The 13,130-nt window shown below is 38.5% G+C and overlaps 1 protein-coding gene across 4 annotated transcripts in view; it reads left to right on the top strand.

The window, feature by feature from the left end:
* NUP107 (nucleoporin 107) overlaps window positions 1-13,130 on the top strand; it is a 39,434-nt gene that overhangs the window by 8,397 nt on the left and 17,907 nt on the right. For all 4 annotated transcript variants that reach the window (XM_019543250.1, XM_019543249.1, XM_019543248.1 and 1 more), the window contains 7 exons: window positions 1,537-1,664; window positions 3,114-3,162; window positions 4,495-4,566; window positions 5,044-5,132; window positions 6,255-6,333; window positions 10,609-10,722; window positions 12,957-13,047. In XM_019543250.1, coding sequence (XP_019398795.1) covers window positions 1,537-1,664; window positions 3,114-3,162; window positions 4,495-4,566; window positions 5,044-5,132; window positions 6,255-6,333; window positions 10,609-10,722; window positions 12,957-13,047 — 622 coding nt within the window. The remainder of the gene's footprint in view (window positions 1-1,536; window positions 1,665-3,113; window positions 3,163-4,494; window positions 4,567-5,043; window positions 5,133-6,254; window positions 6,334-10,608; window positions 10,723-12,956; window positions 13,048-13,130) is intronic.

Raw genomic sequence — 13,130 nt, 5'->3', positions numbered from 1 at the left:
CCATTAGTTGTAGTAGATACTAGTTTATTAGAAAGGGGTGTTCTTTTAGCTCAGGATTGCCCACAGTACATCCTGCAGAATTTGAAAATGTGGAATTTTTTTTTTGCATTTGTGGGAAGAGATCTTTTGTTTTTTGTGGGGGTGGGGTAAGGTAATTCAGATGTTTCCTGTTGAACTCCTTGCAAGCTGCCATTAGAAGTCTAGGTATCAAACCGTAACCACCTCTGATTTATCCTCATGGTGTTATTAATTTGATGGGCTAATAATTATTAACAATTGATAATTATTAATTAATTAATTATTAATTTAATTGCAGCTAAGTGACACTAAGTTAAAAAAGGGGAGGATCTGAGCTGCTATATTTGTAAAACTACTGGTCAGAAAAGAGAAGTGAGGCTTTGAAGAGAATTTCAGTGTTTATCAAGGGACTTTGCCCCTTGGTGCCTGTTAGACAAAGGAATTATGGGTAGGAGGTGATGTGTGTGTGTTAAATTCTGTAGGTTGAGGATCCAGCACAAAATCCCAGGTTCTTCAGTCTCAGATATCTGTGTCTGGCCTTTGCAGTCCTTGTTTCCTTGTGGATGGGAGAAAAAAGAGAAATAATAAATGGAAACTGGCATTTATGTGAGGTTATGGAGTTTGGGATTGAATTTAAAAGGTGGTGATTTCCTTTCTGTGCCTGAAAAAGTAACGAATGTGTTTTACTTCTCTTGATATATAAAAAAATCCAAGGGCAAGCACCTATTAGGTATTTTATTTCTGTCTGAAGTTGGATTGTGCTCCAGGAGAAACATGGTTTTCATTTACAGCTGTAGATAAGATGGAGGATGCTGGGGGTCTAAAAATAACCCAAATAGCTGTTTTTCTGTCAGCTTGGGTCTCAGTTTCCAATCAACCCCTGGATAGTTGATACTCAGCTAACTTGAATATCACCCTTAGAAATATGACGGGTAGGCAAAATTTTAAGTAGTTAGTTACAGTTCTTTGAACCCAAGAAAACAGCATTGCTTAACTTGTATTCCATTCACTTTTTTAGAATCATAGAATCAATGAGTCGGAAGGGACCTAGACAGATCATCTAGTCTGACCCCTCTGCCATTTTGTCTTCATAACTATTAGAAACTCTTTTAAATATTTCTAAATCCTCCAGAAAGTAGCATCTTGGGTCCCCCAAATTTACCTGGAGTAAGTAGGCAAGTACATTTTTTCAAGAGCCACATATATTCTCACAGATGATAGGACTTTTCAGTGTTCAGGATTAATGTTTATTAATACTTTTTTGTTCTGTTTTCTGTGTTTGATTGGCAGGGCCTTGATCTCATTTGAGATTTCTAAACTCCGTCATAACAATAATAATAGTTCATGCAGTATGTAGGCTTAGTATGTCTGCTCCCAACTGAGATAAAAGATGCTTACCTTAAAAGCTGTCTTAGGCATCAAGTGAGAGCACTTAGAGCAATGAAAAAATTTATTCAACAGGCGTGCAACAAAATAGAAAACAGGTAACCTTCTGTGTGCAATATATATTTTTGTCAGGTGAACATACTGGGGAAAATAGTTTACCGAGCAACTCCTGGACAGCAGAAGTTTTCAAAAACTGCCAGCGTGCTGTGGCTTCTCAAGCAAGAAATGGTAACATGGAGACTGCTCTCCTCACTCTATAGGTAATTCTTTTTTAAAAACAGTTCAGTTATACTTCTGCGGTGACTTGCTGTATTTTGTCTGCCTAAGTTGACCATTTCCACCCTCCCTTCAAGAAAACAAATATTACACTTGACTTCAACACTGGATCAACTAATAAATACTGTACTTGGTTATTTTTTTGTTCATGCAATAAAAATACCAGATCAGATTTTTTTCAGTACAGTTTTTTATTATTATTAATTTTAATATTTTTAGTGCATTTAAACTTTTGGGTCCTTTTCTTAGATAGCTGGTTCTCCTGTGTGACTTTGCAGAGATAGTAGAAGTACATCTGTGGTTTTTGACTTGTATACAGGGAAGAGTTGTTCATCCTTAAATTCAACCTGAAAATAATGGTGTTGACTTGTATGCAGAGCCAAGTTTATAATTAGAAGAATATGGTTGTCATTTGGTTGTAGGGCCTATCAGACTACAAATTTGGAGGCTGGAAGAAGGATAATTAAGCCATATTTCTTGACGGGAAATGTATAATAGCCATATACACCAGATTTCCCAAACACAATGAATGGGTTCTGTGGCTTCTAGCAATTACTATTTTTCAATAAGTTTGACAGTATTTCAGGTGTAGGTTGGACCGAGATAGGTTACTGTGCCTCAGCCAGTTTGTCTTGGAAATTCATAGTTGTTCACATGTGGCTTGTCCTTGAGCATTATCAGATGCTTCCCTTCTCTCAAAGAACAGTATATTTTTGCTCTGTGACACCATAAATGATGACCTAACATATGAAAACTAGTCGGTACCAAATGAAAGGAGTCCATTCTTTCTTTCTCTTCAACCTGGCTTTGAGAGTCACTTGCTTCACATTTTTTCTTGGAGAGCAAAATGAAATCATTCGCGACAGGAGCGCTCTAGAATTGCTTTTCAGGAAGAAAGAAATTGATGCTTCTGTAGCAGAATCCTCTGTTAAGAACTGGCTTAATAGGAATGCTTGATGTTCTCCATTATTGTTGCCTCTAGCTTTACTCTTCTCTGTCAGTTTATTTCCTAGGCTCTTCATTCAAGTATTTTTACCTGAAATAAGAGAAATGGAGCACTTGCTTAAATTCTTCTCTTCAGCTTTATATCTGACATTAACAATTACATTAATTTTTTTCACCAGTCATATAGTCTATGTTAAATTCATCTTCTTTATCAAGAAATGTAGTGCATTTATGCTAAGCAGTGCAGTGTAAGTCTTTTAATTTAATATCCATTTATTGATGGAAATAATGTGTATGTTCAAACTTGTAAGTAGCCACCGAGTTTTATTACAGTTTTACTTCCTAGCATGTAAATTTTGTGTAGAAATATTTCTAAAGTTGTTTTTATAATATGTTAGTACTTCTGGTTGAAATAACATCTTGTTATATTCTGGTTGAATTAACAATCTTAGTATTAACTTTGATAATATTTGTGCTTCACTTTTTAGAGACAGAATACAGTCTGCCCTAGAAGATGAAACTGTATTTGATATTGCAGTAAGTTTTGTGTTATAGCAAGCCTTTTCAAGCTTTAAAATTTAAAATGACTTGTCTACATTGTTTGCTGTCTAAGTGTTCTATTTGGAGGTTGAAAGTAAAAGTGAATATAAACAAATTGAAACTGATTCCATTATCCAAATGGAGACGAAGATTAAAAATTGCATATTTATAACATGGAATCTTCATATGTACAATTGGAAGTGAGTGGTTCTGAACCTTTTTAGACTCACAACACCTCTCATTAAACTTGAGGCACCCCTGTGAACTTTTGTGAATCCAGTGGCACCTTATTTCAAAAATGAATTTATTTATACCTCGTTGCAGAGGGAGAAGGGTGTGGGGGTGGGAGAGCAGCTAGGCAGGGAGAGCCTGATCCTGCCCCGGCACCCTGGTTGAAAATCGCTTTTGTGAGGTAGATGTTTGTACATTCTGACACGTGCCATCAACCTAGACTATGATATTCCTCTTGGGATAGGCAAGAGTTCAGACACTACCTGGAAGTACTGTTTCATTGGGGAGTCTCAGGATTTCTAATATTTCACAATCTTTATTTCTTTAGAGAAGCTGGAGTCTTGAAACCCCTTTCTGGGCTGCATGTCTCCTTGTTTGTGTAACAAAGTACTGTTGTAATCTGTGCTGATAGAATATGTTTAGAAAGATAAAATAATTTTGTGAAATGTGAGCTGCAGATGCTCTTTTCTTTGTCTCGCAACAGCAGTAGAAGCTATTTTAATTCAGGCAGGAAGTGCCTATCAGCATATCTAAATAAAATTTATCTCTGCCAAAAATCAACCTCCTTCTTGCAGTTTGTCCTCCCACCCTTTCTCTACAAAAATAAATAAATAAATAGACTCAAAATAAACTTTACATCTTTTTGATAATAGAGATAAATTTATATGGAAGAAGAATCTTAGAATCTTATGTATGCTTAATTCCATTTTTGTTTTATACTGTTATGTGGTGTGCTAAGAGTCTTGGATAAATACCCCTTTTTATTTTTATTCAAATCTGAAAAGAATACTTGAACAACTTAACGAGACTCATGAAGAACCATTATTTGGTGTCATCATCTAATTTGTAACACATTGATTCTTCAGTCATACTTTTCCATGACTTTATTTCTTAATACAAATAATATAAAACTTCCTCTCAAATAAGAAAGGCAATATAAACAATATTAAGTATTTCCTAAATATCACATTTACCAGTTTCCTACAAGTATTTTCCCCTCAGTTTGTCTATTCAGAAAACAGTATGGCATAATGCATGTATTCTAGTGACACATCCTCTTACATACTACAAAATAATCAGGATTTTTTTCTTAAATAGGTTCTAAATGCTAGTGAAAAGATGGCCGTGAGCATCTTATTTCAGAAGGATTCACTGGTTCGACAAAGCCAGGTAGGACAACAATTTTAAGAGAGAGATATAGGAATAGGTAAATTTTGGATGTTTGGTACACTTTTTGAGCCATGCAATTTCTCTGAGGTATTTTAACTCCTAATGTAAAAGATTTCTCGATAACTAACTGAATTTGTTTCTATAATCTCAGTAGGATCTTACACGTATTGTGTGTGAATGGCCTGCTGTAGATCAGATGTATTGAGATTGAGATGTATATTATGCTTCTCATTCTTTACATATTGAGCTTCTTTAACTGTTAAGCCATATTGCTCTAACTGCAGCCACTAACAGATGTGAGCGCAGGCAGTTCTGCTGGGTATTTTGGAAATAAGAGCAGAGTGATATGCAGATAAATTCATTTCACATTCATTAGTATACATGAACAGACCAGAATACTGTAAAGCAGGGGGGTGGTATTGTAACATTTGCAGCAGTGTTGTTTGTTAAAAAATAACCACCTTCATTTTTTTCCAGCTGGTGGTAGATTGGTTAGAGAGCATTGCCAAAGATGAAATTGGAGATTTTTCTGACAACATTGAGTTTTATGCAAAATCTGTGTATTGGTGAGTCATAGAACCCTTGTGGCTTTTCTTTTCTTGTATTCTTCTTCGTTAAGTCTTAGCAATTTGAGAAGGTAAGGTTTGGGTTTTGATCCTAATGGTTGTTGCAGGGATTTTCAAGAAGAATGAGTGTGTTTCTCAGGGGTTACATGAGTGTTGAAGTGAATGGTTTAAGATTAACCTGGGAGTAAATTAATATTTTGTGTGTGTGTATATATTGCAGTGTCCCTAAAGGAAAAGAATTAATTTGTCCATAGTTGTTAGGCTGCTGACATCACTGTAGTTATCCTTTATAGACCTGTCACTGTTGCTATATTCCTCTTCATTTGCTTATTTATAGGATTTTGAAAATACAAACTAGAATATTACTATTTTTCTCCAGCAAAGTGCAATCTGTGTTGTTCGTACAGTGCCCAGCACAATGGGACCGTAATCTCTGTTTTGAGCTTTTTGGGTATAATGCAATGGAAATAAAAAGTGATATTAGATGGCCACCTGTTAGCCAGGTTGTATTATTATTTAAGCTGGATAAAATGGATCATACTAGTATGTATTTTTTTACAGTGATCACTTTTTTCACCTTACTATACTACTGTGTTAATAACCTTTTCACAACAGTAGTTATTGTTTTACGTACAATTAGCAATGGGTTCCAAGATAGAAAATATCAACTACCACATGTATCTCACATCTCTATAATTAATCATATTTTAAAGGCTAATGATGATAAATTCTGAAATATTGAGTTGGTCCTGATCTTAATGTACTGTCCTAGATTAATCTTGGGTGAATTTTAATATTCTCCCATAAATGGTCTGTGATACTTCATCACACTGAAATGATTCCATAATTTGGACAAGTGAATGATTGGCTTATGAGTATGATTTTGAAAGAGAAGTGATCTAGATTAATTGGATCACATACCCTATGGTGTTACACTTTCATGTTTTCAGATTAATTCGGGTTTATATCTGACTGGTTCTCAATGTACCCAGTTTCCAAACTATGCTCATTTTGGCTTATGTACTTTTGGTGTCCTTAATCAAAATATCCATTATTTCATTTTTGATGTGAAAAAGATTGAGTAAATGTGTTTCTAAAAATAACTTATCTTGCTGTCTTCAGGGAGAACACTCTACATATTTTGAAGCAGAGACACCTAAACACACATGTTGGAAGTGGTCGGTCCCTGGTAACTGAATTAGTAAGTATTATTTAAAATGGAGTTTGATTTCAGAGTATCACTAAATTGTATATGTGATTAACTAGGGTTTTGTGTTTTTTTTTTAAATGACACAACTTCCACAAAAATGAATGGGTGGGCTGGGGAAAGGGAATGTTGACCTGGTGAAAGAATACAGCTAGTAAACTGTAGAGAGGTTACCTGGAGTTCTCAGATGTCAGGGAGGTTATGTGTCATAAATCCAGTGTCTTTATTTAGTCCATGACTTTTTGTATCCAGTAGATCTATGAAGTGAAGTTCATAGTAGAGATAAAGAAATATTAATGCCAAGGCACTGGGAAGATTGCATCTGTTGTAATATTGTGTATAATTCTGCTTGCTCGTGTTGAATAGGGGAATTCAAACTGGAACAAGTTTTAAAAAAAATTAAAATCACATTTTTTATTTAAATCAGTTTTTTTATTTAATTGTGTTTTGGGTTTTTTTGTTAAGATGCTTTTTAAAAAAACACCTATATAAAGATGATTTTAATTTAAATATGTTAAAGCTCAAAGATATCATCGTGGAATAGGGATTATAACTGCTAATCATGTACTATTGGAAATGATATATTCATGTAACCACTCTACCCTATAGGACTCAGTGCTCAGACTAGAAGATCTCATTAAACATCTCTGTCATGCTGTGTTTCAGTTCTCAGACTGGATTTGTCTCCAGAGATAACATTCCTGTTAACAAAAGTATATGGAGATGAGAGATAACAGACCTGATTACCAGGGATCCTGGTTTTCTTTGATTTAAAAAATTGCAAATTCTCTGATTTAAAAACCGCAAATTCGTGATTAAAATTAAAGCCCCCCCCCACCCCACCCTACCAGTGCTGCTGGTGCCCCTCACTCCCCCCCCACCAGCCTCCTCAGCCCTCCTGATGCCCCTTAACCTCCTCTCTCCCCCACAACAGCCCCCCAGCCCCACACAGAGGCACAGACACATACGCACAGATACTGACACCCACCCCAGCAGCAGGTGTGTGTTGGGGGCAGGGCAGGGGAAAGGGAAGGTGTTGGGGGAGCCAAATCAGGAAGTAAGGGTTTGCACATGGTGGCCACCACCCCAACTCTACTGCTACACCCCATGCTACATGGCCACATGGCTTTGCGGGCAAGCAGCGTGGGGCGTGGCAGTGGCAGTGGCAGCAACAGCGTGTGGGCAACACACATGTTGCCTGGCTGGCAGACTGCTGGGGGGAGGCTCAGGCTCACATGTGGCAGCCACCACTGCACTGCTACTTCTGTGCCGCAACTGGCCGCACAGCTCCACAGCGGTGCAGGGTGGTGGCTGCATGCTGGCTGGGGGGGGCTTGCACACAGGGGACTGCCACCACTTCAGCTTGCCTATGGAGCCATGCTTGTGCAGAGGCATCTGCCAGGTGCGAGGCCCCCCGCCTCCCACCCCACCCCCGGTCCCCCAGGCACGAGGGGCAGCAGCAGTGGTGCGGTGGCAGCCGCCACATGCAAGCTACCCCTTCTCTCCCCGCTGGCCGGGTGGTGTGTGTAGCCCACATGTGGCAGCCACCACTGTCACACCCCATGCCGCCTGCCCGAAAAGCCATGCAGTCGGCTACAGGAAGGCAGCACGGGGCATAGTGATGCAGTGGCAGCCACAGTGTGCGAACCCCCCTGGCCAGCCAGTGTGTGCGCAACCCACAGAGGGGCACCCCTCCCTCACCCCCAGACTGAGATGGAGGGTAGGGAAGTGCTGTTGTGTTCTGCCTGGAGCCAGTGGCACCCAGCATGCCCCCTTAGCCCCCAGCTACCTTCCCCCACCCCCAGCCCTGCCCCACTTACCTCTGGGCTCCAGGGGTGAAGGGTGAGCCTGAGCTGAGCCTTGGATGACTCAGAGGCTCAGGCCATGCCCTTCCCCCTCTCCTTCCCCCTCCAGGCAAGGTTGGAGGCTTTCTGCCCTTTCTGCAATCAGCTCTTGCAGGCTGGAACTGTAGCAGTCTGCAAGAGCTCTTTGCAAAAGCTATGAATCTACAGATTTCTCTGCTAAAAGGGAAAATCCACATTTTTCTCCACGGTAAAAAGGAAGGCATCTGTGGTTTTCTCTGTTTTTCCATGGGACATGGAAAACCCAGATCCCTGCTGATTACCCACCCATCAGCCCTCTTGTCTCTGAAAGTTTGTGTACACAGAGTCAAGCCCTTGCCTCTCTCTAAAAGTGTGAGGTTTCAAGAAGTTAAATGAATAAAGGACATCAAACAGCAAGAATGCACTTTTTGTAGAAACCAATGGTTAAATCAAGGCTTTCTGCCCAGACATGTTAATTGTGATTTGAATCATGATTTTAATCTATTCGATTTAAATCAAATCCACCCTGATGTGGCGTTGTTCTGTTCTTGGTGTCTGGGCAGCTTATGAATGTTTGTCCCCAAGTTTGCCTTTTAAAGGTGTTTAGTAGATTTCCCTTGAGCATGAGGTAGTGAGATCAGAGTGGGAGTGTTTGTTTTGTGAGAATTGTACTCCTAATGGGGTGGAGGCGGGGTGGGTCTCTGTCCTTCCTGTTTTTTCTATGAGAGTTCATAGAACACATTCTACTGTGTAGTTGCTTTGTTGTTTTACCCACATAGTTGTTGTGCACTTGGTACATTGGATCAGCTTTATTGCATTTTGAAAAAAGCATGGGTAGGAACCATGGATATTGATGGTTTTGTTATGGGGCTGCGGGGGCGTGTTGATAGTAGTGGTAGTGGAGATTGTGCTGACAGGTTAGACAACGTTCTTTGGGTAGATGATTATACATCTTTTATTAGACCAACTCAGATAGTTAGAAAAATTCTTCTTTGCGGCCTTTTGGGTACAATTACCCTTGGTCAGGCAGAGTAAGCGTCACAAGTTAAGCATTTCTTGGCAAGGCAAGGCTGTGTTCCACTTGATGTCTGTTAGGCAGTGGAGAGTTTGCTTCTGCTGATGAGTTGAGCAAGGTTAGGGAGCTGTTTGAAAGCCAAGAGCAGAAGGGCTAGGAATATTTCTCTCATTTCTGATCTTTGTTGAGCATAGGCTGTAGTGTGGTGAGTTTTCTGATCACTTTCAGACTACATACTTGGTCCAGTAAAGATATTGCCTGAGGAAATGCTTACCTCTTGCATAATTTCTGGACAATCACAGCCTGAAATTGCTGTTATACCACCATAGAATGATTTGAGAAATATCGGTCCTGTTTTAGCAAACTGCAAAGAGCTAGGCATATTTAGCCTAGCAAGGAGAGGATATTTATTATTTAAATGTGTAAATACACCAGGGACCAAGGGTTTAAACTAAAGGACAACTTTGGCACAAGACCAAATAGGTATCAACCAGCTATGAATTAAGTTACTGGAAATTAAAACAAAGGTTCTAACAGTTGGAGAAAATGAGGTTCTGGAACAGCCTTCTCATAGGAGTAGTGAAAGTAAGAAACCAAACGATTTTTTGAGATGTAACTTGATCAATTTTTCAGGGGGATTTTAAGACCTGGATTGGTTCGATAACAGAAGACTCAGCTTGATGATCCATGAGTCCCTTCTAATCCTATGTTATTTAGATGCATGGATTTTCTTTCCCTTTCAACCTTCTCCCTTTTTGTAGAAATACTTTCCAGCACTTTTTTTTTTAATTCCCCAAAATATTAGAGATGCCCAAATAAACGCCCTTAAACAAGCACTCACACTACTGATTTGTGAGTTTAGGAACAGTGATATACTTTCTTAATTGAAGGAAATCATGGTTGGAGGGGCTACTCAAGAAAAGACTGTGATTAAGTGTGTCATTAGCTGTTTTGTAGAAGGGAGTATAAGATGCTAATAACTGTGCAAAAGACATGTAACTTAAATGCATTATTCACAAGAAAGAGAGAAGTCTGTGCAATGCAAACAAACTTCTGTGAATTCCTAGAAAAGAAGGGACAGATGTTTTGATGGTTAGAAATGTAAGTGATAAGGAAGGCTGAGGGACGGGGGAATAATATAGGTGAAAAGAGCCTGAGGATAAAGGAGTTATGGGTATAGAGGTTGAAATTAGTAAGCAGGTGAGTAAGCAGCCTTGGGCTGCTGACAGGTGAGTAGGAGAGAAAATGTTTGAGGAAGAGGGAAGAGAGGATAGCATGCCAAGTTTTATGCAGCTTGTCAGACTGTTGCCTGAACAGGGAAAAGTGATTATGGACTGGTTTACTGTCACTTATAATCTTTATGCGTTGACAGAGACAAATATCTGCAGTGTGTAGAACAAAGGTTTCACTGATTATTGTTTTCCCTTGCAGGATCCAGATGCTCCCATAAGACAGAAAATGCCACTTGATGACTTGGATCGGGAAGATGATGCAAGGTTACTCAAGTACCTTTTCACTCTTATCAGAGCAGGAATGACAGATGAGGTAAGAGGCACTTGTAGTGTGCATGGTTTAGAGTTTGTATCAACATTTTACAAACTAAGGGCACTTTTACATGTGCTTGGCAGGGAGGAGGGGTGGTGCTTTAATTAGAGTGGCTCAGAGAGCCGCTCTAATTTAAGTGCCATTGTGTTACCTGTTATCAGCATCTTTGCATTTAAAAATGGTAGCGGGAGAACTTGAACTAAAGCTCATTCAGTGCCTCCATTTTTAAACACAGGGATGCTGATATATAAGATGCAGGAGGCTGCTGGAGCCTGGTGATCACGTATAGGTGCCCTGATTTTGTTGAAACTAATGCAGAGCTCTGTGCCTGCATATCCATACAGTTTAAACTTGGCTTATAGCAGTTCAGCTCTTACATAACTATAGTTGTCAGCTAAACTGCTATAAGCCAGGCTTAAAATTATACAAATTTTCTGCATCTAGAGGTTTACACAGGTTTAATTAAGACTTTAGCTATACTGATGTAACTTTATGAGTTGAGGATGGTTATAGTAAATAAGCTGAACTTCAGTTTTTGATGCTGTTAAGCTAACATGCTAATTATCGGACTTGTTACTGTGGTAGTTTTGGGCTGATGGTGGAATGCTGCATAATGCATGAATGGAACTTACAGGTTGGATATCTTGTGAGTACTACATTGTCATGTGCATGTCTGTTATCATATGTTAGAACAACGCAAACTTGGAATATAAAATCAGTTCTTCTCAGATTTCTAAAAGTACCTTCATTACAAATGCACTTTTTCCTCCATTGATATATTACTATTATGATTGTTGTTTAGATATTAACAATTAATACTTTCTTACATGTAACTCTAATTTCAAACTAGGGAAACAGCACCTGATCATCTGACAGTAAAACTTAAGGTTTCACCCTGTTAGGATGATGTGTAAAGCTTATTAATTGCTTTCAATTATTGTATTGTACTCCACTTATTGTATTCTACTTTTGTTTTTTGGCGGGTGGGGGTGGTGTTCTGTTTCCTTTGAATTTACAGCTTGACAGGGACTTCAGAAGTAAAATCTCTCTGAAAGTACCTGTGGATAGGCATGACTAGAAAATTAAGAATCTTTGTTTTCACCAGCAGATTGGTTTTCTTTTCCATTAATCCTGTAGCTAAATATAGTTCTGGTTCTTTTGCTAACTTACAGTATTTGTGGTATAAATTCACTGCCTACAGATCTGAAAGGAAGTATAACATTGTTGAGGTGAGGTAGGCATAGTGCATGCATGTGCTGCCAGTGCCTTTAACCCAGCAGTATTCTTGCAGGATCAGTCCTCTGTCTCTGGAGAAAAGGTTCCCAGTTGCAGCATCAACTACATGCTCATTTTCTAAGTCCCTTCTTCAAAAAGTCAATTTATTGAAGATTTTCCTATTTGAAAAGAGTCAAGTTTGATTTTTAAAAAATTACAACCACAATTTAAGTCTGCCCTACTATTTTGGTTGTTCTCTGTCAGTCATGAAATTACTTAGTTATTTTACTAACGTCATTACATATTAATCTTTCTTGAGCACTGCCTGTTTACTTCACAGAGATCTGCTTACTGCTAATAAGCCTATTTTTCTCCCTAACACTTTAATTCTTGCTGTTTCATGTTGCTAGACAAGACACTAAAACCAGCCTGGGAGAAATATAGTTCTTAAATAACACAAACTGTGCCAGTGAATAGCCTGATGCATTTTGTCAGCACAAAATGGGATTTTTAAAGGCACCTGTGGACTTCTGGCATTCATCTGCAAGTCTTAGGTGTATGCAACAAGGGGTATGATTTCACAAACTATAAAAGATTTAACCTAAAACAAATTATAATTAAAAGATGTACAATAACAGATTAAGCTGGGAAAGGTGTCTTTGTAAAATGAGAAGTAACATTTTTGCATTTTCTGACTTAAAAATATTTAAAATATTCATTGGGAAATAAAACAACAGTTTTTTATATCAGTCCATCTACCAAGAGTTGGACTAAATGAAAAAAATCGTCATCCTATATCTTTGCAAAACTCTAATCTTGTTAAAAATTAGTAATACTTTTATTTATTGTGTAAATATTTTTCATTTCTCAAAAACTTAGTCTGAGTTTAGAGTTTTTGAAACATAAGCATAAGTTAGCAAATAAGAATGTTTTTGTGCAACCAGCAGGCTCTAGTACTACTTAGATACAAGCATTTTCACCATCTGGAAGACTTGCTGAGAGAGTCTGTTGTTTTTCAGGCACAACGCCTGTGCAAACGATGTGGTCAGGCCTGGAGAGCTGCAACGCTTGAAGGATGGAAATTGCATCATGATCCCAACATAAAAGGAGGTATGCACATCAGGTGAACATAAACATAAAACATTAGGTTGGTCTCAAGGAGGCACAAGCCTTTCTTTGCCAACTTAAAGTGC

The sequence above is a fragment of the Crocodylus porosus genome, unplaced genomic scaffold, assembly GCF_001723895.1.
Source record: "Crocodylus porosus isolate Cpor-Errol unplaced genomic scaffold, CroPor_comp1, whole genome shotgun sequence".
In the NCBI taxonomy this organism is placed as follows: Eukaryota; Metazoa; Chordata; order Crocodylia; family Crocodylidae; genus Crocodylus; species Crocodylus porosus.
This window is presented reverse-complemented; position numbering and strand designations above follow the sequence as displayed.